The 27,514-nt window shown below is 52.6% G+C and overlaps 8 protein-coding genes across 8 annotated transcripts; 3 read left to right on the forward strand and 5 right to left on the reverse strand.

Moving 5' to 3' along the window:
• Nucleotides 1–3,181: 3,181 nt before the first annotated feature.
• On the forward strand, nt 3,182–4,002 carry BDP55DRAFT_735271 (uncharacterized protein; the record flags this gene model as incomplete). Its single annotated transcript, XM_060580301.1, has 3 exons — nt 3,182–3,367; nt 3,479–3,637; nt 3,760–4,002. The coding sequence occupies 3 exons, from the start codon at nt 3,182–3,184 to the stop codon at nt 4,000–4,002; spliced, it is 588 nt and encodes a 195-aa protein (XP_060421754.1).
• Nucleotides 3,770–4,394, reverse strand: BDP55DRAFT_687188 (uncharacterized protein). Its single transcript, XM_060576559.1, has one exon. The coding sequence runs from the start codon at nt 4,293–4,295 to the stop codon at nt 4,074–4,076; it is 222 nt and encodes a 73-aa protein (XP_060421755.1). The 5' UTR covers nt 4,296–4,394; the 3' UTR covers nt 3,770–4,073.
• Nucleotides 4,395–5,074: 680 nt separating this feature from the next.
• BDP55DRAFT_525982 (kinase-like domain-containing protein) lies at nt 5,075–5,695 on the reverse strand (the record flags this gene model as incomplete). The annotated part of the gene is made up of 3 exons (XM_060567808.1): nt 5,075–5,274; nt 5,320–5,419; nt 5,477–5,695. Coding segments are annotated over 3 exons (519 nt in total), but the record flags the coding sequence as incomplete, so codon positions are not given.
• A 262-nt stretch (nt 5,696–5,957) lies between these two features.
• Nucleotides 5,958–10,070, reverse strand: BDP55DRAFT_43077 (uncharacterized protein). The gene is made up of 3 exons (XM_060567522.1): nt 9,024–10,070; nt 6,125–8,965; nt 5,958–6,062 (listed from the first exon to the last, which is right to left on the reverse strand). The coding sequence occupies exons 1-2, from the start codon at nt 9,979–9,981 to the stop codon at nt 6,198–6,200; spliced, it is 3,726 nt and encodes a 1,241-aa protein (XP_060421757.1). The 5' UTR covers nt 9,982–10,070; the 3' UTR covers nt 5,958–6,062; nt 6,125–6,197.
• A 4,487-nt stretch (nt 10,071–14,557) lies between these two features.
• Nucleotides 14,558–17,040, forward strand: BDP55DRAFT_43322 (uncharacterized protein). Its single transcript, XM_060567541.1, has 3 exons — nt 14,558–15,453; nt 15,503–15,810; nt 15,861–17,040. Exons 1-3 carry the CDS (start codon nt 15,033–15,035, stop codon nt 16,605–16,607), a joined length of 1,476 nt encoding a protein of 491 aa, XP_060421758.1. The 5' UTR covers nt 14,558–15,032; the 3' UTR covers nt 16,608–17,040.
• A 1,245-nt stretch (nt 17,041–18,285) lies between these two features.
• Nucleotides 18,286–19,577, reverse strand: BDP55DRAFT_639143 (uncharacterized protein; the record flags this gene model as incomplete). Its single annotated transcript, XM_060573204.1, has 4 exons — nt 18,286–18,453; nt 18,501–18,568; nt 18,615–19,395; nt 19,509–19,577. The coding sequence occupies 4 exons, from the start codon at nt 19,575–19,577 to the stop codon at nt 18,286–18,288; spliced, it is 1,086 nt and encodes a 361-aa protein (XP_060421759.1).
• Nucleotides 19,578–20,593: 1,016 nt separating this feature from the next.
• On the forward strand, nt 20,594–22,315 carry BDP55DRAFT_596735 (uncharacterized protein). Its single transcript, XM_060570995.1, has 2 exons — nt 20,594–20,939; nt 20,993–22,315. The coding sequence occupies exons 1-2, from the start codon at nt 20,711–20,713 to the stop codon at nt 22,270–22,272; spliced, it is 1,509 nt and encodes a 502-aa protein (XP_060421760.1). The 5' UTR covers nt 20,594–20,710; the 3' UTR covers nt 22,273–22,315.
• Nucleotides 22,316–23,602: 1,287 nt separating this feature from the next.
• BDP55DRAFT_43347 (uncharacterized protein) lies at nt 23,603–24,838 on the reverse strand. The gene is made up of 2 exons (XM_060567544.1): nt 24,442–24,838; nt 23,603–24,395 (listed from the first exon to the last, which is right to left on the reverse strand). The coding sequence occupies exons 1-2, from the start codon at nt 24,646–24,648 to the stop codon at nt 23,808–23,810; spliced, it is 795 nt and encodes a 264-aa protein (XP_060421761.1). The 5' UTR covers nt 24,649–24,838; the 3' UTR covers nt 23,603–23,807.
• Between the last annotated feature and the right edge of the window lie 2,676 nt (nt 24,839–27,514).

Consider the following 27,514-nt stretch of genomic DNA (forward strand, 5'->3'; position numbering starts at 1 on the left):
TGGATTTTACTATGACTGCGCGAGTGTCTCGATGCAAGCTTGATGCAACACTCACAAGCCACTACCTGACTGACGACACGCACCCTCAGTCGTCCACAGCAGAGGCTCCTTACTGTTGTTGGCGCTGTAGGGCTGCACATATGCGAGAGTAGCCTCAAAGGGGCTTTTCACACATCACACGAGAATCTGTAGCAGTGGCCATCACGACGAGACGGTATCATTGTGGATGGAAACTGAACATGGGAGCTCCGAAGGCACAACCGTATATTGAAGACAGCGAACGTTGTCCTGTTTCTAATTACAAGAACGATCCACAAGCTGCCAGAGCCTGACCAACTAATTACCTAACAGCCAGGGGGTGACATCCGCCGTCCCAGGCACTCACGCGCTGTCACACGCTGTCATACGCTGTCACGTCTCTGCACTGGCTCTATCACTGAAAAGGATAGGTTCCCAGGCGGCACCACGAGGAGGTTGCAGAGTCCGAATTTCGCCGCCCACATCGCTCGAGGAAAAGCATCTCGGCGGCATCGTTGGAATGGTCATCAACGGAAAACAAAGGAAATGCAGAAGCCGTTGCCCGGCCTCGTCGAGAATGTTCATTCGACGGAAAATGCAGAAGCCGTTGCTCGGCCTCGTCGAGAATGTTCATTCGACGGAAAATAAGGAAATGTAGAAGCCGTTGCCCGGCCTCGTTGGAAATTCATCAACGGCACCGCTATATGGCAGCGTCAACGCAGGGTCAACGGCATCTCAGCGATGGGGCGGGGCTGGAAGCCCAGCCCACCAAGAAAACTCCCGAATCCAAGTGAGAAAAGACCTCCCTACTTATACTTTCATCAACCTCCTTTCCTCTGCTCAGAGTCAGCAGCATCAGAAGAGTCAAGCCAGCTCGTTGTGCAATGACATCAGAGTCCCACTGTACGCCTTTGGAAAACAAACATTCTTGCATCTCGAACAATCGCTGGGTGAGCGTTGTGGCGGGGGTTTGAGGGCAAACATCAAACTTGCGGGCTCCAGATGAGCAAACGGCCGCGGTGGGCTTTTGGCAGGCGGGATCTAGACCAGGTCTGGATTGGACGACGAAACTGTGGAGCGACCGGGGTGCTGGATCTAGACTGTCAGATGGAGAGCAAAGGCAAGAAGTTGACGAAGAATGCAGGAGACGGAGGAGGCTCAGCAGGCGGGTCCCGGCCCGGGGTGTAGGGCTTGTGCGAGGGACCTGTGCTTTTCCTGGGTGCGGCCCGATCTGGCGCCAGTGTCTGGCGGGACCATCCGGCGGCGCATCTTCTGGTGTGACCCCCCCCCGCCCCCACCTTTCCAAGTGGATCCACCTTTATCTACGACCAGATGTGGCGCTGACATCTGGCGCTGACATCTGGCGCTAGTACCCTGGAGCAGTAATGTTTCGTTCCCATCCACTTCTTTTTTGACCACCAACGCAACTATGACTGTACTGTAGCATTGAGAATTGTTACGCCGCTTTCTACCCTTTAAACAGGGGTTAACTCTGCACCGAGAAATGACGACCTTCCTAGTTACAGCCGAGGCCGACTCCCAAAGATTACGCTGTCTTTCTGAACTCTGGCGCATCAAAATCTGACTGCTCGCGGTGACAAGGTATCGTAAGCAAAGAGCATACTTACGCCACGAGAGATAGCCACGACTGTTGCTTTCCGAGGGAATTGTCTTCCAGCTCATCATTCAACATGCTTGAGTGTATGGTTGTTTCGTCTTCTCCTTCGACGACAATATTGCAGGTCCCACACCTGTCGTAGTTGCAACGTCGATCGGGCGTTTTGATGGCAACCTTTCGTCCTAGGTGCATACTTTGGGCATCTACAGTTTGGCCTGTGGATGCTGAATGAGAAAAGCAGTACGGTTTAGTAATTATTGATCATATGTTGCTTCCCTTGGCAACACACCTCATCTTTTAGGACTTGACCCACACAGGCTGGGCCAAAGTTTCTCACTGTGTACATGCGACCACGATCAGAAGTGCAAGAGTGACTGCTGTTAAAGCCGGTGATGGATACTTTGAAGTAGCTCTTGATTCCACACTGCCCCTCGCACTGTCGTACGCCATCCCGACCCCACATTTTGGGTTGCAAACCAACCGCTACAGCCGTACCAGAGGTTTGCGGAGGCCCATCACAGCAACTTTCGGCTTCTCAAAGATTGTGAATGTTTGCGAGAGAGGAAGTGACTCATGATCAATACTGTACAGTACGTATTCAGCTAGCGGAATTTACAATAGAACAGTCAAACGCCAGTAGGAGTCATGGATGGAGCGAAAGACCGTGGTAAAAATTGTTTCTGCGTTCCGACTTGATCAGGTCGGCCAAGTCACACGATGCTGCTCCTGTTCCTAGGATTGGAAAGAGATAGGCCTGTGACACAAAAGCCCCGGCGCAGTATCTGAACCACTGGCCAGCTTTATCATTCTGTGCATCTCCTGACTGTCTATACTCAAGTCCCAAGCTAATCCCCTAAAAGTCTACTCTCCGCCGCATTGATATCATAGTCTGTGAAATGAAATGAGCATGCTTCGGCCGCGAGGACGGCCCAGAACGACGTTTTATATGTGACATCTTCTAAGTATTTCCGAGCAAGGATAATCGCCGCCAAGACGCGCGAATGCCGATGAGCCTCCGTCATGAGAGACTTTTCTGGTCGCCAAAGACCCCGCTCTAAGTAAATCAGACTGCCACAGAGTACTGCTCCACTGATATCAGCCCATAACAGCAGGTGGCGTAGGAAAACTGCCAAATCTGAGGGGAAATTCCATATGTCGCTGTTGATGGGTAGGACTCTCATGAGCACATGCTCAATCAGCCCGGCAGCAAGTCGCGGAGAGGGAGGGCGAGTACAGAACAGTTTGAATCGGTCCGCGTCTGGTGTTATGTTGGCCCGTTGGTCGAAAATAGCTGGCTGGTTATGAGCGACGACGGTTTGAACAGGCGATGGTAGCCGGCGTTGAGAAGAATAACGCGAAGAGCGATGCATTTGCACTTTTAGCCAGCACAGCAACCGGCGGGTGTTCGCGAGTGAACCAAGCCCCTCGAGATCTACGAGTCTGGCGACTGACCCTACTTAATGCAGGCGGCCAAGGAGCTGAAAGTAGACGCCTCCGAAGTACTTAAACAGATCATGACCAGATCGGAAGGATGCTGCAGCCAAGATGGAACCTCGCCGCACATCAAGCGTATACTCCGACACCTTCGAGCTTGATGACCTGCTTTTAAGGCTTACAAAGCAGGCTGAAGAGCAGCAGGACATGGTCATCGACGTCTTGCGGCAGGAGGCTATGGCACTCTATCGCGAGCTCAGGGCGATGTGGCAGCTACGGGAAGTCATTGCCGGCTTCGTACGTGAGCTTGTGGATCTGATCGATCAGCTGGAAGAGCTGCTCAGAAAATCTCGGTCGTACACGGAGCAGAGAAGAGCGGACTACCTGACCAATTGTACCGCATTCTAGGCTGCCAAGGCAAGGCGTTTCAACGGTCTGATCTGTATCTACCCTGCCAGAATGCTTCAGCCAGTTTCGGATATGAGAATGCACAATTCTACCAGCCTCCCTGGTGCAAGGGGCCAGAGCCTCTTCGAGGTCACGGGATTCTTCGCTCACGTTTCTGAAGTACGTGAACTCCGGCGTGTTGTTTTTTGGGCTGCTTTCGGCTCCTGCTCAGGTCTTCTATCATTCGTCTGGACGGTGTTGTGGTTTGTTCCTTCATCCTCTCAGGTAATCGTACGTTGTAGTTGGTGACCATGAAGGACTGCGACTACTTCCCTCCCAAGAACGACAATAACGAGCAGTTCGAGAACTATGCCGTGTCTAGATATGATCAGATGGTGTTGGAGAACGACAAGGAGATAGACTGGTGGTGGTCTCTTCTGGCAAAGATCTTCTCGTGGCTCTTGCTGGCGGGCTACATCGTGTTCTCATCTACGTTCGCGTCACATTGGCCGCCTTTGGCTGGATTTTGCCAGTTCCTTCACTGACGAAGCGGCAGACCCACGCTGGCAGACTCGCTGATTGAATTTCTGTCCACCATTTTGAACCTTTACACGGTTCACGGAGGCCAATGGTCGGCAACGTCGATAGCTACAACATCAGTGACAGGCGTGGCTTCTCGTCTCATGCGTTTTGTGCGGAGTGTACCAGTATTTGTTGGATGGCCTGCGCCATATGCCGGAGTGATCTGACGTCTTGTATCTCCCTCAGAACACACAGGAGATCCAGGGGCCCACCCGAAAAAGCAAAACATGCATTGGGTAGTTAAAGCTAGATACATAGTGTAGGCTAGCTAGCAACTCACTTGAATTGTACACTATCTCACATGCGCACGGAATAGCTGAATGCTCATTACCCTTCATCGCGATGGATTTCTGCCCTGAACATGGGTCGGATGGGGAGCTTGCGCTGTAGCTGCCTCAACCCAAGCAGGCATGGCCCTGATGAATTTGGCAGGTACATTAGCTGCATACGCAGAAGAATGCTTCGGCATGCTTGCTCAGGCAGAAATGCCGCCGAAGCAAAGCTGCCAGCGCAGGATTGCGCTCAAGCAGAGCCGCCCACGCATGAACACGCCCAAGCAGAGTCGCCCACGCATGAACATGCTCAAGCAGAGCCGCTTGCGCAGAAACGCGCTCAAGCGCAGAAAGGCATGCGCGGATTTCTGCGCAAGCAAAGACGCACACGCGGGAGTCCTCTTGAGCAGGTTCTACGAGTGACCTGTATGGAGAGACCCATGTCCGAATCGCTGCCGCCAGGGTTCGTCACCACTGCGTCTCGAAACAGCGTTCACTGTGCAGCGGCAGTTGTATTTCACATCCGCCCACTGTCCTCAATCAATGCAGCGGTCAGGAAATGGGCCCAGCGAGAGACACGCAATGTATTGCTTTCTGCTACGTTCTTTCCTGCCACCCGAGATATTCATAGTCTTGCCGAGTCCATGTCATAACCAGAGAAACCAATCCTTTCAACTTTTCTTTCCGCCACGAACGTAGGAAAGGATGCTAGATACACGTTAGCGACTGGCTTGGTGTGGCATCATGTTAGGCTAACCTCGCTCAATTCGGCCGCAGATGATGCGGTTGTTGTCGCTGAGAGGAAGCTTACAACTTCCGGGTCCCACTGCTCCGGGTCGTCCAGCCCCAGGTTGGCGCCCTCCTTCACATATCCTTGCATCAGTTCCATCATCGTGTAGCCTAGGTCGACCAAGTCTTTCCTACGGCTGAGCGGTCGACAATCTTCCTGGCCGCCTAGATGCCCTGATTAGCGCCAGATTCGCCAACGGACTAGAGACTAGGCATTACTCAGCTTCACCCTTCCGCTAGGATGGAGTAAAACACACGAGCAGCTGAGACGGTCGTGCTGCAGTCCCATTTTCTCGAGGTGAACCAGCGCCTCGACTACCTGTCTACCTGTGAGAAAACGTGAATTGTCATGTTTTCATGGGAAGGATTGCACAACCTGCCCTATGATTGCTGCCAGACGTTGGCGATTGAGATACGGATTCCCAACGGCCTCTTGCAGCGACCGCGGCATATGTTCGTAGACGACGTGATGATTCGCCTTGTTGCTATAAATTTCATGGACCGTGACGATGTTCGGGTGCTGAATCGACTGGAGCATCTTCGTTTGCTGTGCAGATAACTCTGGAAAGTGGCGAATGTCTACAGTAGAAATCGAAATTGGTTTCCATATTCTTGGACGGAAATTCTTCTGCGCACAGACATTTGTGGACCCCCCCGCTGATGGGGTACTTGATGACATTCAGGCGGTACATTCCCTGATGGCCTCCGCATGCAAAGCCAGAAATCGCTTTATACTGTGCCTCTTGTTTAAACCCCTGCTGCATAACCATAAAAGCCCCATTCATCTGAACAAATGCAGACATAAACCTATGCAACCTTGCTATGCCTCTTTGATTATATGCACACAAAACAGACCATCTTTGCCTCTTTCGGTTACAGTGCATATCCTCCTTCCTGAGGTAGTTCTCTGACTGGCTTCAAGCCTGAATTGGCTTACGGGCTCACCATATAAAATTTGATGCCTAATTTTCGTGTCAGCAGCAGTGCGTCAGCTATGATGGCTCCGGATGGCCTGCTGATTTACATTTATCTACGATCTGGGAGATACTGTACATAAGGTGAAATCAATCTACGATAGACGGGGAACTGAAGCCTGTCTAAGCGTCCAAACAAGCTTGGAGGTTACGTTGTGTTATGAGTGTTGACGGATTCTCTGGTCCCAACACCTTCTCCCTCAGCTCGAGTGTCTGTCGATGCATCTGCTCTGCCTCATCGTACTTCCCCTGGCTTTCGAGCACGAGTGCAAGGTTGTTCATGCTGGTGAGTGTGTCGGGATTCTCTGGTCCCAGCACCTTCTGCTTCAGCTCGAGTGTCTGTCGATTTATCTGCTCTGCCTCATCGTACTTCCCCTGGCTTCTGAGCACGACTGCTAGGTTGTCCATGCTGATGAGTGTAGAGGGATTCTCTGGTCCCAGCACCTTCTGATACAGCTCGAGTGTCTGTCGATGCATTTGCTCTACCTCGTCGTACTTTCCCTGGCTTCCGAGCACGAGTGCTAGGTTGTTCATGCTGATGAGTGTGTCGGGATTCTCTGGTCCCAACACCTTCTCCCTCAGCTCGAGTGTCTGTCGATGCATCTGCTCTGCCTCGTCGTACTTCCCCTGGCTTTGGAGCACTCCTGCTAGGTTGTTCATGCTGGTGAGTGTCGAGGGATTCTCTGGTCCCAGCACCTTCTTGCAAAGCTCCAGTTCTTGCCAATGCATTTGCTCTACCTCGTCGTACTTTCCCTGGCTTTCGAGCACGACCGCTAGGTTATTCATGCTGATGAGTGTGTCGGGATTCTCTGGTCCCAGCACCTTTTCGCTCAGCTCGAGTGTCTGTCGATGCATCTGCTCTGCCTCGTCGTACTTCCCCTGGCTTTCGAGTACTCCTGCTAGGTTATTCATGCTGATGAGTGTAGAGGGATTCTCTGGTCCCAGCACCTTCTGATACAGCTCGAGTGTCTGTCGATGCATTTGCTCTACCTCGTCGTACTTTCCCTGGCTTCCGAGCACGAGTGCTAGGTTGTTCATGCTGATGAGTGTGTCGGGATTCTCTGGTCCCAACACCTTCTCCCTCAGCTCGAGTGTCTGTCGATGCATCTGCTCTGCCTCGTCGTACTTCCCCTGGCTTTGGAGCACTCCTGCTAGGTTGTTCATGCTGGTGAGTGTCGAGGGATTCTCTGGTCCCAGCACCTTCTTGCAAAGCTCCAGTTCTTGCCAATGCATTTGCTCTACCTCGTCGTACTTTCCCTGGCTTTCGAGCACGACCGCTAGGTTATTCATGCTGATGAGTGTGTCGGGATTCTCTGGTCCCAACACCTTCTCCCTCAGCTCGAGTGTCTGTCGATGCATCTGCTCTGCCTCGTCGTACTTTCCCTGGCTTCCGAGCACGACCGCTAGGTTGTCCATGCTGGTGAGTGTGTCGGGATTCTCTGGTCCCAGCACCTTCTCCCTCAGCTCGAGTGTCTGTCGATGTATTTGCTCTGCCTCGGCGTATTTTCCAAGCAGATTGTTACTTTCCCCTATACTGCACAGTAGGTCACATAGCAACTCGTCGTTTGTGCACCAATTCTCCACTTGAAGCGCCGCTTGCGCATGCGGCAAGTAGGCCATCCAGACTTTCCTATTGTCGTGCTTTGGCCAAGGAAACCTCTCGCAAAGCCAGTAAATTGTCTCTGTCACTTGCTCTTCTTCCCTCTCTTGCTCCCTTAGCCAGTTTCGCATCACTAAGCGCACCAGTCGATGGATATCAAACCTATCCGCAGTATCACGCTGCAGAATGAAGGCGTAGGCTATTAGCGTGCTTATTGCTTCATCAGCATTCATTTCGTCGTCTGTATCCGTTTCGTCGTCTGTTTCCATTCCATCGTCTGTCTCCCACTCGTCGTGTGTTCCCATTTCGTCGTGTGTTTTCATTTCGTCGTCTGTCTTCGTTTCGTCATTCTCAGAGCGCAGAAGAGCTCTTTCAGGGGGCAGAAGAGCTCGTGGGATATCTTTCTCTGCAAGATGACACATGAAACTGAGGTACTTTGCCGCAAGTGCGTTATCTCTTGAGATTTGATCAAAGGAGATCAGCCACGTTGTGGCCACCGGGTTCCGAATATCTTCGTATCGATCCTGGTCGTCGAAGTCCTTGCTCAACAGCTTCACCAGCTTGTCGCTACTAGCCTTGCAGTATCCTAGATATTTGGATATAGTCACGGTTCTGTTAGAAGCCATGTAAGCCGATGCCTGTCGTATGGCTAGAGGCAGATAGGTGAGGCATTCGAGCAACTGTGTCGTGCTTTGACTGTCGCTAAACTGGGTCTCATCCAAGCCTTTGCGTAGGAGGTTAGTGGCTTCCTTGGTATCCATTTCTACTAGGCGCAAAGGGAGACTACCACTGAATCTTGCCGCGGCCTGATGGTTTCGCGTTGTCAGCAGGATAGAGCCCTTCCGACTAGAAGGGAGATAGCTCGTGAGCTTGGAGCTGGTAAATAGCAGCTCTGTGTCGTCGGCGTTATCGACGATCAAAAGCCAGCTCTTAATCTTGCCACGTTCCAATGTAGCCTTGACCAAGCCTTTGACATCTGCCTGGTCATCCTCGATATCTTGGATATTGAGCGCCCGGCCGATGTCACGATATGCATTCTCAAACATGACGGTGTTTACAGCCGGAACCCAGAACACGGAGCAGCCTGGGTGTGCATCGCGAACGCGGTAGGCGGCTTCGATCGCGACCTGTGTTTTGCCAACTCCTCCAAGGCCTACAATCGCAGTCCTCTGACAGGCGTCTTTGTTGGCACTCGGAGGTATCCGCTTCAGGAGCCGCGTCAAGATCGCATCTCTGCCAACGAAGTTTTCGTTTCGTCCAAATGGGACAATGAAGTAGGGTTTCTGATGAGCTAGCAGATTTTAGACTCTTGGTTCTCAATCTAAATACACTCTACGTGCTGTACTTACAATCCTCTGGCTTGTCTAGGTTGCTAGACGTCAGCGGTGGGATGGTGTTCAGCAGCTCTTTAGCGTATGCTGCAGCCGTCGCTGCTGCGTATGGTTGCCACTGCTTGTTCTTATGCGCGTCTGCGTAGTCGCAGATGCCACGAATGACAATGCAAGAGAAGTTATTCATTAGACCGGCTGCCTCCATCTCAAAGCATAAGACACCTCCTAGCTCGTGACTGTATCTGTCGCGCGTCTGGCCATCCTTCATCACCTGGTTCCCGGATGCGATGTTGCCGAAGAAGAGGACCGGTTTCGTAGTTGCTCGCGCGTCCCTATCCACTACGTCTGCTGGATGGCATTTTGCGCATGTAGCTGTGCCGATGTGCGGCGATGATGCATCGTAGAGGGTGTCTTTCTCAGAGCCTGGCGACGCAAACTCTGGCTGACTAGAGAGCTGAGACAGATGCTTGAGAACTTGTGTCTTGCGCCGAAGGTCATTAGCGCGGAGCTTGGCCAAGGCGTTAAGGAGGATCGTGTGTGGCGCATTGAGGCTACCGGTGCGAGCGATGCGACCGTCGGCTCCAGTTTTCCCAAAATCATACTGGATCACTCCGCCGTGCTGCCCTGCCGGCTGGCTGATGACAACGTCGCCGAGCCGGATATCGATGTCGTCTTCGAGATTCGGGACGCCACCGCCGATGCCGACGAGGACGCCGAACCGCAGCGACGGGAAGCTAGTTTTCATTTGGCTGGCCACCGTGGCTGCTTGGTTCGTGCCCATTTGGCCGGCAGGCAAACAAGCAGCCACGACGTTGTGAACGCCGATTCGGCCGAAGGAGTAGAGGTTGGATTCGGCCGGCTGGGACGGTAGGTCGGCGAATTCCTCGTCCATCATCTCGGATGCGGCTGCTAGCTCGATGGGCAGAGCGCAGATCCAACCGACGGTGAAGTCGCGGGCGGAGACGAAATTGGCCATATCGCGTCAGTTTCAGTGCCGGATGCCAGCAAAAGAGTAGCAATGCGAAACTACGGGACGCAGTAGGATGTAGCAGACAACGTGTCATTGAGCATTCTCGTTTCATGAAACTCCCATGCTCCCGTTAGGACAGCATGGTGCGAACAGAGAGATACGGCCTCAGCCTTGCCGTGAGGGGTCAGACGTGATATGGCATTGTCGCAGCCTGCAGGACCAAATGCCATCCGAGATAAGCACTAAGTGCTGATGTTTGCGTGATTGGTTGCTGGTTGCTCCAAGTGTGGGTATCGGGGTGTTCAGGAAACGACAACCCCGTTTCTAGTGCAATAGCGGCTGAGATCAGCTCCATGAGTTGCGAGTCGCATGACCCTCCAGGACCACTTCTGCCAATGAACTCAAAGCATCATCTTTGTTTTCGGGCACGCGATGCTTTTTGGATTGTAGATCTCCTCCAAATGACAAGGAACCACAAGATTGGAGATACCCCAGATGCCACGACCATCTAGGCTCGTTAACGACAAGGTTGTCGCTCGAAAGATAGCACTGACGTTATGATAGTACTTTCAACGGTGGGAACGGAGCTGAAGGCTATGGCCACATGGCGGCGTGTTTCGGTCCGGCCCGCTCCAATCTTGTTGCAGGGCCCTTGTTCATTAGAATTGAGATGATGGTCTTCAGACGATCGAGGGCAGAAGGCAGGGCGGGGAAATGTGGAAATTTCGAACTTCAATTGGCATCACAATATGAGGGGTCATCTGGAATCAGCGAAAGCGGTGGGATTGGAGAGTAGGGGTGATTGATTGGAGTGGAACAATAAACTCGACTGATTGGCTTAAGCCACCACTCAACTCCACCGACAAAGGAGGAACAACTATCTTCCGCGTATCCCAACTAACAGCAATTGCCCTACAACCGCTTTCATGTCGCTAAATGATGGAAGCTTCTAGAACGTCGTCTGGCTTGACAACTTCAAGGTTACTCCCCAAAGACGGACCAGCATCGCGTGGAGACGATGCTTTTACACCAACTAGGATACCTCCTCCCCAAATCAGTATTCTCATCCATATGCCTTCGTCTGCGTTGGCGTTCGATATGTCATTTGACGAATATGACTGGCCAGACTTCGATGCGACAGACGCGGTCCCAGATGTAGGCCATGCCGGAGGCGCTCAACGCATGACCGCTAGCCCCGTGGTGATTGACGTAGAGGATGCTCAGACAGTCTCTCTAAGCCCAACTCCAAGCCACACATCGGCTTTGAATGGCAAACTTCCCTTGCTACAGCTGGCTGATTGGGACGAGAACGAGACCTACGATGAGCAACCGCCAACCTGTATCCATTATACTATTGAGTGGAAGTTGACAGCAAACAACAGAGTAGTGTCGAAAGATAGCGAACCAGACCTCGTCCTTGCGCCGAATGCCTTTTGGGAAGAAACCCTGTACCGCAAGCTCGACAAGCTAGTGAAAAGAAGCTGCCATCCAACAAGTCGTTCAACATAGATGATACCAACGTAATTGTGTCCGTGCGAGATCGCTCCCAACGTGACCTTGTCAAGCGATTCGACGAGCTCGATATTGACTGGCCTGTCGTGGAGAGACAGCTCAAGGCTTGGAGCCACCTTTTCCGTGCCGGGAGAGAACTCAGGGTCCAGATATCTTTTAACTATCTGGAATCTGGGTCTTCTACTGCTGTGCAGCGAGGCACTAAGCGTGGCTTCTCCTCCATCACGCAGGACAGACTGCAGGAACGAGCAGCTCAGCTCGATGCTGAAGAGAGTTCTACAGGCCAGGCGTCGATCTGGCGGCGGGTCTACGCCTTGATGCGATGTCCTGGGCCGCCATGTAATCTTGGGCCGCACTGCTGGATCGATGTTGGCGCGGGCAAAAAGCATTACAAGCTGAAGTCTCATAATTTTAGGGCCATCGTTCGACACGTAGAGCAGGGCGGTGTGTTTAATATTCCCGGTGACATGCCCGAACACATCCGCGACCAGCTGTATGCCGAGGAGCAGCAACACGCAGAACGACAACGCAAGACCAATTCTTCATCGGCAAGCAATTACCCGCCGATCAACATCACCAACGTGATGCCAGCCTCCTCGCCGCTCACATCCCCAGCGGGCGCTGCAACTCCGCTCGCAGCCTCGCCTCCCGTCTGCTGCAATGTTGTTTTGGCCTTGGAGATTGCGGGGCCGAGAGATGTGGCCGTGCGATCATACTGCGAATGGCAGTGCTCGCAGGTGGAGAGCGAGACGCTCAAGAGGGAGTTTTGGAAGGCGTACGGTGTTACCCTTGATCATGGCCTTGATCTTGAGCAGGTGCACCAAGATCAAGAGCCTGACTTTTTTATGGAACGGGGCGTCAAGATCGGCGTAGCGCGACGATTCGTCCGTGATATTGGAAAGTGGGTTGAAACCTACGGATGAGCGTGAAGGCCATTAGGTATTCTTCTAGAATGGGTTTTCTCTTTCACCTCTTCAAGGCTCTTCAATAAAGATTCCGGCGTTTCGAAAATGACCTCTGGCGCTTGACCTCCGAGCGCCAATCGTCTTCACACACCACTCCAGAAACCCCGCGAAGTCCGCTTCAGGCAGGCCGTCGTGCTGTTGATAGTGTCGCTTAATGAAACCCTTGAGCTCTGCAAAACTCTCTTCGATCGGATTGAGGTCGGGAGAGTATGGTGGCAGAAAATGGACTACAACACCTGCTTTGGCACAAAGCTCTTGAATCCGCTCGGAGTGATGGAAAGAAGCATTGTCCATGATGATTACGGACTTCGGCTCAGGCCATCTCCCACAGAAAGGGAGAAGCTCCTCAATGAAGCTCTCGAACACCTCACTATCGGTAGTGCCCTGAAAGACACGCGAGTAGATGATGCCATCTTGTGTGTAAGCAGGCAAGACCTGGTACCGTCGGTCGCGATGGAATCGAGCAACCTGAACTGGGGTTACCCCCAAAGGGGACCATCCAGTCCGCCGGAAGCCAGCACGCTTATCGCACCCCGACTCGTCGACAAAGACTAGATGATAGGATCGGAAAGCCGACAGCCCGTGGAGATAGAAGTCCCGCAGATCTGCGTTTCGCTCTTGAGCAACACGTCGGGCCACTTTCTTGCTCCACCCAGCTAAAGCTAAAGCACGACTGATGCTTGAAGCCGTCACCAGAGTCTCGAATTCACCCCAAAGGAACACAATCATCTCATCTTGGTAGAGGTTCGGCTTTTCGATCAGCCGGTCGCACAAAGCACTCAGCATAGGCGGCGTGATAGTCCTCGGGCGTCCGGCTCCGTTGGGAGGAGCTCTTGTGTTCCCAAAGCACTGAAGATTCGCTCGAATATTACGCACCGTCCGCGCGCTACATCCTGCGGCCTCTGCTATGCTATTGTTGGTGAATTCGCCGGAAGATATCATGTCCCGGATCAGCTCATGCTGCGATGCAGCGATGTTGGGTGCCATGGTGCAACCGTCAACAGAAGATGTCTTACTTGCGTTAACACATAATCGTGCCTGGCTAGATTATCAGCGGACTATCGTGATTCTGAGGCCGATGTATTTGCAGATCGAGCAGCATCAAAATGAACCTGCGCTTCGAGAGACCTTGTCCGCGGTGGTCCTTTTTCGGCGAGCCTGCAGATTACAGCCTCAAGTATATGAAGAGATGCTTTGACATTTTCCCATGGGAGAACCATAGTTATAGGGACCTAAGCCAGGTGATCGAAGCAAGAATAGGTGGTGGATCAGTGCAAATCAGAAGTTTGGCGTCAAAGCAAACATCTTGGTGCTATAGTTTCAGCGTAATCTGGTTTGAAGCAGAATTGGGAGGTTGACCTCAAACACATCCAGTAGTAATCAGCAGACGAACGTATTGACACAGCCAATTCTGTATATGCAGACAAGGGGACGTAATGAAGTGGCACAAATCGTAGACTGCACTTATCGCCGCCGTTTGTGGATGTTGGATTATGCAACATGGGTCTAATCCACGAACACAGTGTAAAAGCAATTTCTGACTTCGGCTATAGAGGTCATCAAGAAGGTACCGTCGGGGCCCTGTCATGTATCCCGTCAGCAAAGGGATCCACAAAAGTCTGTGCGCAGAAGAGTTTCTGTTTATGAAAAAGGAAACCGATTTCGATTTCTACTGTACTACATCGCCAGATATCCCTCTCTTCTCGGCAACAAGAACAATGTCGTCGTCTCCGAGCAATTGTCGGTACATTTTCTCGTAGGCAGCCCACGGCGATGCCGCTTTGATCAGAATAGTGGCTGCCCCAGAGCTTCCATCTTGTCTGGCTTTGACGATCCTGAGAAGCTCCATTTGGCGAACAGTTTCGAGATTGACGTCGGGGGCTCTGTTGAAAAGAAGAGGAAAGGGGAAAACGGAAAACACATAGTTACGTGGAAAGGAAAGAGCAACAGAGACAAAAGAAGAAAAGTGACATCGGATACAGTAAAAGACGAATTTGGTTTCCGTCTTTGCGGATAGGAATTGTTCTGCGTACAGACATTTGTGGATCCTTTTGCTGACGGGATACATATCGAGACCCATCAAGTACATTCATCGATGACCTCCACAGCAAGGTCAGAATCGCGTCTCTACTGTGTTCTCATTTTAGATCCATGTTGCGTACTGTAGAGACTGCACTTGTCATCGCCGTTTTTGGATATTGTATCATGCAACATGGATCTGATTACGAGCACAGTGTAAGAGCAATTTCTGACATCGGCGATGGAGGTCATCAAGAAGGTACCGCCAGAGCCTTGTCATGTACCCTGTCAGCAAACGGATCTACAAACATCTGTGCGCAGATCAAATACTGCCCGCATAGAAGGAAACCGATTTCGATTTCTACTGTATGCACTAGAGTCGATGAGCGTCGTTTCCAGCTCCTTCAAGGGTAATCTGCCAGAAGCCGAGTTTGGAGTTCGCAACACGAATCAACTAACCACCTGAAAGTGTGGGAGTCATCTCGCTCTACTCCCCATCGGTTTCCCGTAGATTCAACCTCTTGGCTCCCGAACCCACTTCGTACGCACAGAGAGGCCGCAATGGTAGAAGGCAGTTTCACCCAAGTCAATCGGCGACTTGAAGACGAGCGTCGCGCCAAGTTCTGCGGTACTGCCAGCATCAGTATATCGTCATTGAAGCCAACGCCGAGGACGGCGGACCGCGTTCGTCGGCCCGTTTCCGAACCGCTCAAGAGGTTATACCGAGAGGAGCATGGGTGCCGACAAGAAGATCATCGACACCATGCAAAGGCGACAATCAGTCAATTCGACCTGGAAGCCGCCCTGACGAACGCAGGGATCACGGCCTCTCGGCTCCAGAGCGATGCGTTGCCCTACCCAGTTCTCGGGCTACCGCCTGGTGTACAGCTCGAATGCCTCCAGGGGTCAGATCGTATCATGGCAGCCGACGACGTGTTCGACGGGGCGGACAAGCATTGGACAGTCGACCTGTATCTAGACGGTGCGTTCGCAAGGCAGACACCGCGGTGGAGCCCGCTGACGTTATAGAGATCTGAGCGACGATCTGCGGACGCTTTTTGTCGAAGAGTATGAGTACCAAAAGGAACCCGACGATGGCGAGTTCTACTGCAAGATTCGGGGATACCAGGGACATCACGGCGACGGAAACCCTTTCTTTGAGAGGATCTGGCTGGGACGGCTGGCCGCTCTCTCCAAGAACCGTCGACACCTTCTGGATCAACTGTTCCGCCACAAGAAATACACCGACGCCTTCGACGCACTCTTGGCTGTCCCCGCGCTCTTTTGCGGATTTCGACTCACCGTGGTACACCAGGTCATATGCATGAGGTGCGAAGAGGTACAACATCAACTCACATCGATGGCAATGCAACGTCTGACCAGCGGTAGCCTAACTTACATTACTTGCAACACATTCTCAAGGTCTGGAGCGAGATATGCGGCGGCGACTCCCGGGCTATGCGGCTCATCGATCGACCAACCATAGAGCGCTTACAGGGAAAAGCGCCCGGATCGTTCAGTGCGGACCACGACGAGCTCCTGAGCGACCTCAGCAGTGGGCGCATCTTTGGAAACTTCTCCGAGCAACAACGAGAAGAAATCAGAGCTCGGGTCTGTAACGTCTCGCGACAACATTTGATACCGTCGCTCTTCACTTTCTTTGAGGACCGAAAGTTCCTTCGCGCTGCCGCCGACTGCATGAGACGGCTGACAGGCGTCGACTCCAAAGTTACGGTTTCGAGCCGCCTGGATGAGATGTTTCTGGACTCACACCAGCAGGCTGATCGGTGCATAGTACAGCTGTCTCCGACGGCATATGTGACCGTTCCGGGAGATGCGGCAACCCGTTTCGACCTTGGCTGCCGGCAGTTATGGCTTGCCGCCTTCCGAGAGTTCCGGGAACTGCCGACGGAGGTGAAGAAAAAGGACACACTTGCAAAGGCTCGCGGGAGAGCAGACGAGACGACGCTTTTCCAGTTCGCTTCTCTTGCGAACAGACTGGGCTTCGAATCGAACGAGATAAGCAACATTATGAAGGCGTCCCCGGATATTGAAGTCGCCAAACGTCTCTTGCTCTCGGCGAGGAGGCCAGGGCAGTATCGCTTTCCCGATCTGGACAAATGCATACAAAAGTGACGGAGATATTGGCAACGGCACAGCCACTGTCTGCTGCAGAGGCGGCGTCTGAGTCTGGTCTGAGCGAACTGTGCGCGGAGCCGCCGATCCGTTGTGGGATTCCTCGCAGCAACGATCACGACCGCGACCAACCGAGACTGTTTCTTCCTAGTGTACTCTCAGAGTTCAACGCCGGGCAAACACGGGTTACTTCGTTTTTCATACGAAAATCAGTTTACTTGTCGTACTTCGGCCTCCCCCTATCCCTGGCACACTTTGCTGCCGACCAGCAGCTAACACATCATTTTGATCTGGGGATCAACGCAGTCAGTCCCGCAGATAGAGCGACTCTCGGTTTTGAAGCACACACGAGTACGGCGGCACAGGCAGAGGCGCAATCGGGGCTCGATCAGCTCAATGAGCTTTCTCAAATCGAGCAGGCCAAGCTTGACCACCTGCGGCAGCTAGTGCAGGAGCAACAGGACCGCCTGAACCAGCTCAATAGTAGTGTCGACCAAGCTGCCAGTGAGCAAGACCCTGGGCGAGGCCAGTTGGTGATCAGGGTGCGAGAGTCTGATGACCAGCACTCAAACGACACGAGAATGGTACCGATCGAGACCGGAAACTCGATGCCAGAGACACCATCGCTTGCGGACTTAACAGGCCGTCGTCCTGAAGAAGGTAGTCCTAGACCCACAAAACGACCCCGCAGAGTTACTCGTTTCGATTTCGACAGAGTTCAAGAGGGAATTTCCTTGGATATGGACAACGGTCCTGGCGGAGACGCTTCATCGAATCAGCAGACAATCACCATCAAGTTCTTCTGGGTAGATGACTCTGGTCAGTGGGTCAGTTGCGGCGAGGTCTCCGCTAGCGCGTCCGATTCGTTAGAAGTTCAACGGACAGCGGAAAAGTACGTGTGGAAGCAGTATTGCCTGGTCGATACCAGTTACAACTACTTGACTCCCAAAACATGCTTCAAGAGGGTGACGGCGAACGGAACAAACACGATTCTCGTTGTTCGTCCTCACCAAGTGGGTTCGATCAACCATGGCAAGATAGTGTTGAAACAGAAGAAACAAGCGTTCAGATAATTTATTTGTTTACCTTGGGAAAGAATATCAGTATTATGAGGAAAATACCGATGTCTTGACACAATGCCAGTCATCGTATACGTCCGTTTCCTGCTACGTCGGCCTGTGTGCGCTATCGTGTTCGGGCCCAGTGCCCTCATTCCATCGTCACTAGTCCTCCAAAGCAAACCGCGGTACAAAGCTTCGATGACGCAGAGCTAATAAGCCCTCAGTTCTCTACGACAAGCATATGCCAGGCTTCGTTTACTGTCCAGTGTGTAGGTGTCTACCATGTATAGTGATGCAAGCCAACGAAATGAGTAATGTTGCGGCAATTGGACGAAATCCCTCAAGCGCCGCCACTGCAGCACATCCGAATAGATATAGATGAGAAGAAAGACCATGGCGTTCTAGAAACAAAACCTGATTTTGCTGTGCTTAGACGCACGGAAGAGAAACAGATCGCACTATCTCCTAGGTTGGTAGTCCAACTCTGTCATGTCGACTTTGCTTCCCAAATATCCCCTAACAAGCTTTCGCAAAGTATGCCTTACCTCAGTCGAGGCCGATGCTATGTGAATGAGAAAGAGCACGAGCAGGTTGGGGAGCTGGCTTACCCAAGACTATCATGCCTCCCTTCCCTTCTCATTGTCCTGGACTCTTCGAATGTACTTGCCTTCGACTTCCTCTCGAATGATCGCATTGAAATCAGGAGCGCCCTTCGCGATCGTAGCTCGAGAACTTATGTCATGGCCCTGAGATATGTGCCGGACGAATATTGAAATCTTCAAGATCTAGCATGAGTAAGCCGCCGCACCGTGAGCTCTGACGCTCCACTCACATATCCGTCATCTAGAGTATCCTCTCTCAGTGCACTATCCAGTAGGTGCTTGATAGCAACGGCCAGTTCTAGGCGTGTTAGTCAGGCGGACGATCCGAGCCGAGAACATCGTACCAATGGTGTCCAGCGTCCACACCAGGTGAATGCGGCGAGTACGGGCCTTACGACTGTTGAATTCGTAAATGAGCTTTTTCAAGTAGGGTAGCTGCGCTGCGATGCCGTAACCACTGGCTACCATGAGGACAACATCGTAGTCAGTGACGGGGACGCTCATGCCGTGCGGACCACCAAAGAGGGCAGGGCAAGTCTGCTGCACCTTCTGCATTTTACTGAACTGGAGGAGTTTTTCGGTCAAGCCCGAGCGAGGCTCGACCAACAAATGAAGCGTGTCGGCAGGCGAGGCAGACCACGACGCGACCACAAAGGGGTGGGTTTGCCACAGTGATCGAAGCTTCGCCGAGGGAGTGAGCATCCACAGACTTATAGACTGTCCGGCGTCGACGAAGACAGGACGTGACAGTCTCAATTCAATAATGATCACGTCGCCGGAGTTGCTGATTGATGTCCGAGGGAAGCCATGAAATAGAAGTCCGTTGCGGTAGATAACCAGGCCAGATAGCAATAGTAGAGACAGAGCAGATGCGCCAACCGATACGTAGAGCAGCAGGCGCGCAAAGACCGACTGCGCAGCCAAGTGTTCCCAAATACCGTAGATGGACAATATTGCCATGCCTTGGTGGAGGCGGATGAAAATTTCGTAGAGGTTATCTTTGATTGTTGGGACAGAGAAAAGGACAAGACCCCCGATGGCTGACGCCGCCTGCCATACATGATCAATAATGGGTCTCTCGGAACGTAGGTCTCCATTCTTGGATAGCCTACTATGACTGCCCCTCTATTATCAGACGTATCCATCGGGAACGATGTGGAAGATATCTGAGCAGTGATTGCATGGAATAAGAGTAGCAACGAAGCCATCGTGCCCGTCAAGCCGTGCAGACGACGAACCGAGCGCCATCGAAGACCAAGCAAACCGGTGAGCGAGTCAAGATGCCATGCCGAAAACGGGAAAACCATGGTGATGAGAGCCAGGTAACCCGCGCGTCGCCCGGCATCGGAGAGTGAGGGACATTGAAACCAGAGACAAAGGATGTTCAACGCCAGGTAAGCTGCCGAAGCCAAGATATCAGCCCAACTCCACTCAGCGTAGATGGTCGGATAGACGAGGTATCTGAGAAGAGGAACTCGCACGACAGATGCCAGTTTTGATAGCCAGGATCGAAATCGAAGACACAGAAAGAGGAGATAAAGGCCGAGAGCGGAAACAGAGTAGATGATGACAAGACGAAACTCCGAGTCTTGCATGGCTTTGAGGGATGCCTTGATTAAGGTAAGTTACGAACAGCTAAGAGAATCGCTTGAAATGTGCTGGCGAATCTTTTTAGTTGCTCCCGGCGGTCTCTTCACCCCAAGAGTTCTGGACGTAGCACTGACGTTCCATTCCTCCTCCCCTCGTCGGGCAGGTGGACAATGGAGGGGCTGGTTCGGGACAACACTGACCGGACCGCGTCTTTCGAGTAGCTGTCAATCTTACTGACTAGGCAGCCAAGCAGGAAAGTTGCTTCTTGCTTCAGCCGTTCTCAACTACGGGTTCACGAACAGTCATAAGTGGCTTAGGGCTCGGTCTTCAGATCAGGGGTCGTGGATTCTAGTGCCGTATCTCGACAGAAGTGGACTTGCGCCCCGTCGTCTCATCCGGTATTGTCATCTCCGGCTCAAGTCATTCTCGGCCCAGTACAGTATACAGTACAGTAGCAGGTGCTCCCTGAACGTCTAGTTGCACGACGAAGCCCAGAACGGCTTTTAACGGAGGTGCCGTGCCGTGTTCAGTAGAATCTCCAATACTCGCCGCGGTGCTGGACTCGCCCGAGGTATATAGGGCCGCGGAGACACCGTCGCTCACAGCAGTCTTCTCTTCCTGAAACCACATCATCCGCCGGCGATCAATCATGTCTACAGAGAGCCAAAACATTCCACAGAACCCCGTGACGCCTATAGCCATCAAAGGCCCCGCCCCCAGACCAACTTTGCCTTTGCCGTCGCCAGAAGCGACTCCGGAGGTCGAAGATGGTAGGATCCAGGCTGAACGAAGGAGAACCGCTGCTGCAGCGCAGCAGCTTCCCGATGTTCCCGCAGGCAGCACGGGCAACATGGACGTAGACAAAGCTACTCAGCCCCAAAGTGGCGCCGGTGCACACGTCGGCGAGGTTCCAGCGCAGATTCAGCGCATCCTTGGTTGCGCCGATGATTCCTATGCGGAAATCCTGGAAGTCAGACCGGACGCCACGGAAAAGGAGACGGCGATCGCCTGGAGACGCTTGGGATGCCTTCTGCACGCGAGTGTCACTGATCATCAGAATGCTGACAAGGCTTTTCACAGTAGGGATGACTTGGCTCACAATCTTGGTTGCATGCTGACGTGGCTGTAAAAGAACTTCATGTGGCGGCCCAAGAGCTGAGCGTGAACCACCTCGAAATAGACGAAGTGGTCAACTGGGACGGCGAGAAGCTTCCAGACCTAGAAGATGAATCCCCGATGGAAGTTGATCCCATTCCCGTTCCACCGCAAGCGGTGAGGGACATCTTTGACAAAGCAACACCTTCGCTTCATCGTCTGAGGGGAAATCCTGACGATCCGGTCGCGCGGAAGGAGATACACAACTTCAACATGCTGATCTCTGACTTCAACGCAGCAGAGAAGGAAGCTTCAGGTGCTGATGATTCTGACATATCTCCAGACCGCTGGTGTATTTCTCTACAGTTTTTCGGCACCCATTTCAACCTCGTCCGGGATAATTACAAGATCCTTCTAAATGACAGATCGAACCAAGAAGCCAGGGATGTCATCGCTGCCGAAAAGAAAGTAATCGACGACTTCATTGAAAGGAATCACTTTCCGCGAGACTGGAGAGTCCTGCATGCGGGTGTTTATTTGCAGGTACAGGACAACGGAGCTGAGGTGGCCAAAGCCAAGAGACTTGCTGAAAGTCAGGCCGTCATCCAATACCTGTGGCCCACAGCCCAGGCGGCTGATGGCTCCCTCATCATAGGTGTGCGGAAACAAGGGCAATTTGGGCACCAGGTGTGCGTTGAGATGCGGGAAGAAGACGGACGAGTCATTCGCCGTCTTCAGTCAGCGTCTGAAGCTGGACTCCTGGAGGTGGAAAGGTACCGTCAAATAGATGGCTACAAGAATCTGGCGGAAGGCCAATCTCAATGGTCTTGTGATGATCGCAACGACTTCGAAGAGCTCCTTTGGGTCACCGAGTCCCACATAAAGCGCAAGAATACTGCGGCCAGGAAGAAAAACCCCACCGCAGACTGCTGCGTCAAGTTCCGCACCAAAGGCATTCAAATCCTTACCGTCAGTAGCTTCAGCATGGTCCTTGGTCGTTCGAGTGCGAGAGCCGAGATCGAGAAGATCTGTCGGAGAGACAACATCGCCCCGCCTTGGGACGCCGGCTACATCAGCGAGTATTATGACCCCTCAAGGCTGGAAAAGGACCCCGTTCGTCGCAGGGCTCTGCAGAATGCTCAGGCAGCTTCTTCCGCCAAAAGACATTTGGATGTGCGAAAACAGGGCCTGGATGAAGCGGCAGGCAAGACTGACCGCACGCCCGAGCAGCAGGAGGATAGAGTCAGAGGTCTCGAAGAAGAGATAATGGAGATGAAAAAGATGATGATTACACTCACAGAGAACATAGAAAGCTAGTGGGATCGGCCAAGGCGTCTGCGCAGCCAAAGAAGGAGTGAGCATGGTTTCTGAAGATCATGGCTGGGCCTTTGATCTTTCTCTCCACGTCGTGCCTCAAAATAGGACCAAGTTAGAATGTTTAGAGCTCTGTATCTCGTAGTTTACAATTGATTGTCTGTAAAAGTGGCTGCGATAGAGCATTGAGCAGTTAGCTACTGATAGGTATTCAGTACCAGGATGTCACGAGGATGGCTTGATGTTGGGAAGACACTTGGGTTGAGCTTCGTCCCCTTCTGGAAAAGGTCTGGCTGCCGGGTAGCGAACCTGATCCTCACGAAGAGTTCACTAACGGTGGGTCCGATCCGGCGCGACTTCCAGCCCCGCTATTGATCGCTTAGATATAAGAAAGATCGCAGCCAGGCTGAGCCGCCGCTTCTCTAGCAGGGTATGTTTTAGCTCCGATCTCAGAAAGCAAGTCTTCCTATCACTGTGCAGTAATAGCCGAACTCGATTGCTCAAGTATCGCTGTAAAAGTCCTTAGATAATTCAACCACTTTCGTCTTTTCTTGCTGATAAGGTGTCAGGACTCTCGTGTTAACCACTCGCTCGAGACTGACCCTGTTTCTTTCTCGTAGCAAATAATGGCTCTTATATTGTCCCGGTTAGCCGGGGAATCATGCCAAGAGATACATGTTACCTTTTTCATGTACCGTATGGCCAGGGTTACTGTATTTGGATCTTGTTCTGTTATTTGTCTGAAGTTGAACTGAACGCCTAAAAGCGAGGCTGAAAACGTGTCCGGGTTTACTCTTAAATTAAGACCATGGCTTGTATGTTAATGTTAGAACCGCACTCAGAGGTGGCCTCGGGCCGAGTTACTCATGTTATAGCTGCCCAAAGCTTGAGGGATGCCTAGACTCTGAGTAGGGAAGACTCTACTGCCGTCAATCCACCGTCGCCACTCCCGGAAGGATGCCTTCGACCAGCGACGACTCCACCAGCGACAGACGTAGCGTCACGAGTTATGGCACATACCAATGGGCATATATGTATGAGTGTATTAAAAGTAGCTCGAGGTAGCCTATCTAGAACAAAGGAAATACTGCAGTCAATCTGCAGCCTTTCTAGGATGAAGTTTTCGTGACTAGGGAGCCTGCCATAAATGATCCAAGGAAGTATGGACTTCTACCTAGTCCTACCCAGCTATAACGGAGCCTCCAGTGTTCTCGATCCATAAACCTGATAGAGGAATTGCTAATTGTAGTGCATTCTTTCTATGTTATTGGCTAGTAAAATTTCCATAGCTCTTGGGCGGGACGCCTTATTCTTTCTCCAAGTTATCTGAGGGTATAGCTGGGCAGGGTTGGGTTCAGATATGCGGGAGGTGTCTCGGTAAATGCGCGATATCCACCGACATATTCAGGAGCGATGTCTTTAGAGATACTTCATGACAACTACGAGCGCGTGCATCGGGCCCCTCCCGTAGAGATATGTATGGTACTCCATCGATTCTCCGTCGGAATTCCATATCGTATAGCTTTACAACCCTCTTCTCAAAGGATGATCTCCACGAGTACGAGCGCCGTCATAATCAAGCTTGCTAAGAAGTCTGCTAGGGATGCCTCAAAGAGGTCTCCTCTGCTCGCCTCGACACCAAGGAGGTCTGCCACAGCCTCGGCTGTCTTGTACAGCGACACCGCGAAACCAGCTGCTACTGCAAACAGGATAACAGAGACGGTACCCAATCCAAGCGATACGAAGCGGAGCAACCTGAACTTGAGACCGGAAAGTAGCAGTATGGTCGAAGCAAGAGCACATCCCAACCCGGCGGACAGAAAGGTTTCCAGGTTTGGGCATTTGTCTACCAACTCCTGTAACGTTTCGGCCTCCTCAGGCGAAGGAAGAAACGAGACCAAGTACTGGACCAGATGGAACGCGGAACCAGGGACGGCGGAGCATTCAGAATCCACACATGCGTACTTCGTGCCCACCGACACGCGCGACGGCAGGCTTGCGGCGACTAGAGACTCGCCCGACGCAACTGCGGCTGTGACCACGCTGGAAGCCGCACTTTTCACCGCTGTAGCGATAGATCCGACCACATCAGGAACCTGAACAAAGCGCCGCGCTTCTTTCCGTAGCTTTACTGTCGTTAGTCCCGCATTGTCGTCGTAATGGGTCACGTACCAGAATCTGTACTATGCCACTCTCCTCGTTCTGCTCATCCTGCAGAATCCTGACGGTCAACGCGAGTATGACTAGTGTCAAGATGACGTGCAGCGCTATGGTGACCTTGGAAATCATGACGCTGTATGGAGGAGGGGAGACGTGGTTGTTGCGTGATCGAAGCCCAAAAGAAAGGTTCGAAAGAGGACGCAAGCATACATATCGCATTTATATCTTTGCTCCGTCGTGGAATTACGGCTGAAATCATTTTCTGGCTCTGCGTGAAGCAAGAAGCCAACTGCGTGGCGTCCGGCAAACACTCCAGAAAGGGCCGTTCGCTACACTGCTTTGAATCCCGTTTCCTGCTTGCGTGGCGATGAGGGGCCGGCAGGCGCGGCCGAATATGGTTTCGTTGAGTGGCTTGTAATTTGGGAATAGACTCTACACGCTCTTAGGTGCTGCTCGGGCCGTTAGGTACGGAACTACCAGCCCTCTTTGCGGTCTCGTTAGATCTCGGCACTGGAGTGAGAGTGCGTAGCGGACAGCGTTGATATGTACAGTATTGTGCATACTGTACATCTAATAGCCATGAGACAAAGGGCGTCGGCTCAGCAGGGTCCACAAGGCAGATGGCCGTTTCCCACTTTTGATGGTCTTGGCCGTGGCCAGGTAATCACAATAGGGCTGTTCGGCAAAACTAGACTCACCCTTTGATGACACCAAAGCCAAATGAAGCTCTCATCATGCGCGCGTCCCTGCGGCAAGAGTCCCGTTCGACTGGGGTATGGACCCCTGGAAGAAAAAATGGATGCTGCTGATTTCCAGAATGCAGTCATCACGACTGGCACAAGCTCGTACACGTCAGGTGCAATGTTAGGTAAGCCATCCGCCGCGTCACATAACGGCCAGTAGTCTGCCAATCTGTGGAGTGAATCGACCGTTCGGCGTTCTATTAAACTGACCTCTATTGTACTTCTACATAATTGTAATCCGCTCTCAATCCTGCCCTGATCTCACAGCAGGGTGTCTAAAAGCGTACAGGGGAAATGGATGAAGTAATCTGAAGTGAAAGATGACGGCACCTTTGTGTAAGACGGAACGGGGGAAAACCAATAGCACCACGTAAACACAAGCAGGTTACAAGCACTTTTAGAGTAGCAGTAGAAGCAAACATTTGGAATTCCTCCGTTTTCCGTACATCTCCAAAGACCTGGATGAGGTGGGGCGAAAGCTGTCAGCAGGGCCTCCACGGTGGGTCAGTACAGCAGTGTGAGATCAAACTATGATATGTATGTAGTGCCAAGAAGACAGACGTCCGTGCAGAAAGAGATCAGAGAGTTGTAAAGGGAATAAAGTTTCGCTTGCTACTTTGCTACTATGCTCCTGATTGTCTTTGCTTCCATCACTTGCCCGCGTCGCGGAAAAGCCCCCAGTTTGTGCCATCAGGATCTATGTCGTTCAATGGGAATGACTGGCCGTGGATCGAGGCTCATGTAAGCAGCAAACTCCAGCTCCGACAGATCCTGTTGTTGTTGTTGTTGTTGTATTTAACGCCGTGGCGGCCGGGCTAGAGCCCTTACCGCAGACCTCCCGAAGGGTATATGGCGTGGAGGGCCGTGAGCCAAGGCTACCTACTCTACAGTACGTCGTCTCTTTACATCGTCCTCCAAATCATGCCTTGTGGCCACTACGCGTTCTGTCTGTCCCCGGTTCCCGCTGGTGCCCCAGTTTCATTCTTTCCCAAATCGTCCCTTGGAATCGGGAGGTTCTTTGTAGTCCGCACTCACATCTACGTAGGTGTGGATGCTGCTACCGCAGACAGATCTTCTGGAAGAAGTCCGTCACGCGGAGAAAGGCCTCGAAGCCTCGTGGGTCGGTGATTAATCTCTTGAAGTAGGCCTCGAGAGATCCCATAGGGCCTATGGGCTCGGGCATACTGCGAGAGTGGAGGGTCGGCCACCGTTGCCTCCTCGCCAGCGTTAGTCGACAGTAGACCAGGTGGTCCACGTCTTTTGCCTCTCCACAAGAGCACATCATTAGAGCGTCGTCGTGGTTGAAACGTCGGTGATATTGCTCGAAGTCCCCGTGACCCGATCGTGCCGCCAGCAGGTGATGTAGCGTAGCCCGCGGCAAGGCCAGTTCAGGAGGGCTGGATAGAGCTGCCTCAAGCCCCAAGTCCGCGTACCGCGGCCTTCGCTCTTTATACCACCATCTCCTGTGGTGGCCCTGTAGTTTTTCCCTTGCAAGCCGCTTGATACCCGCTAGTGTTGCCATTTGACCCATCCGCGCCGGCAGTGTCGTTCCTTCTTTGGCCAGCCGGTCCGCGGCCTCGTTTCCTTCGATGCCCTGGTGTCCCGGAGACCAGTGCGTCCGTACATCAAAAATCCTGGCTGCTTCTTGGATTTCGAGGAACGCCTCTTGTGACGAGTCCGGCGCCTTGCCGCGGATACCTTGTATAACGCTGGTGTTGTCGATACATATGTGGATTGGATGACCGCGATTGGTGAGCAGAGCCCTTCTGAGGCCGGCTCGCGCTCCTTCGACCTCGGCGTCGAACACTTCTGCCAGTCCGAGTCGGCCGCACCCTTGCGCTATGCGTTTGGAGTCTCGGTAGATGACGAAGCCGTACCCCACGGCTCCGTTCGTCGCCCTGGAGCCGTCCGAGAAGACGATCATATGGCTTTCCGGTACTGTCTTTAGCCAGCGCTCGAAATCTTTCGCAGCCTCTTCTTTGCATTGAACTACTATCTGATCCTGTGAGCTTGGCAGGTACTGTGATTGGAGGAACGCTGGTCTTCCGCATCTTGGCAGAAGTTCAGCCGTCCGTTGTAGTCTCGTCTGTTGCTGTCCCTGCTGGGAGAGCCGCGCGACTAGCGGGTGTCGGCGATCGATCCTCTGCAGTCGGACTGCGGCCCGTAAGCGGACGCCCTCTAGAGCGACTTTGGCTGACGGTAAGCCGGCGTCTCGGAGGAGGCTGCTGGTTGGCGTTGTCCTCCAGACAGGCAGAACGGCCCTTGCCGCCGCTGTAATGACGCTGTCGATCTTCTGCACGAGCCCCTTCTGGCCTGTGTTGACGGGTCTTCCTTGGAGAGGC

Source organism: Colletotrichum godetiae, assembly GCF_030913485.1.
Source record: "Colletotrichum godetiae strain CBS 193.32 chromosome Unknown BDP55scaffold_109, whole genome shotgun sequence".
Taxonomy (NCBI): Eukaryota; Fungi; Ascomycota; class Sordariomycetes; order Glomerellales; family Glomerellaceae; genus Colletotrichum; species Colletotrichum godetiae.

Bases quoted from the DNA above. Each gene is read 5' to 3' on its own strand.
- BDP55DRAFT_687188 (XM_060576559.1), bottom strand. From the start codon at position 4,295: ATGTATCTAGCTTTAACTACCCAATGCATGTTTTGCTTTTTCGGGTGG.
- BDP55DRAFT_43077 (XM_060567522.1), bottom strand. From the start codon at position 9,981: ATGGCCAATTTCGTCTCCGCCCGCGACTTCACCGTCGGTTGGATCTGC. The intron at 8,966-9,023 runs GTAAGTACAGCA...AAAATCTGCTAG, and splicing joins CCTAGACAAGCCAGAGGATT to CTCATCAGAAACCCTACTTC.
- BDP55DRAFT_43322 (XM_060567541.1), top strand. From the start codon at position 15,033: ATGGTAGAAGGCAGTTTCACCCAAGTCAATCGGCGACTTGAAGACGAG. The intron at 15,454-15,502 runs GTGCGTTCGCAA...GACGTTATAGAG, and splicing joins AGTCGACCTGTATCTAGACG to ATCTGAGCGACGATCTGCGG. The intron at 15,811-15,860 runs GTACAACATCAA...GACCAGCGGTAG, and splicing joins TATGCATGAGGTGCGAAGAG to CCTAACTTACATTACTTGCA.
- BDP55DRAFT_596735 (XM_060570995.1), top strand. From the start codon at position 20,711: ATGGACGTAGACAAAGCTACTCAGCCCCAAAGTGGCGCCGGTGCACAC. The intron at 20,940-20,992 runs GTAGGGATGACT...TGGCTGTAAAAG, and splicing joins TGCTGACAAGGCTTTTCACA to AACTTCATGTGGCGGCCCAA.
- BDP55DRAFT_43347 (XM_060567544.1), bottom strand. From the start codon at position 24,648: ATGCGATATGTATGCTTGCGTCCTCTTTCGAACCTTTCTTTTGGGCTT. The intron at 24,396-24,441 runs GTACGTGACCCA...ACGACAGTAAAG, and splicing joins GTGGCATAGTACAGATTCTG to CTACGGAAAGAAGCGCGGCG.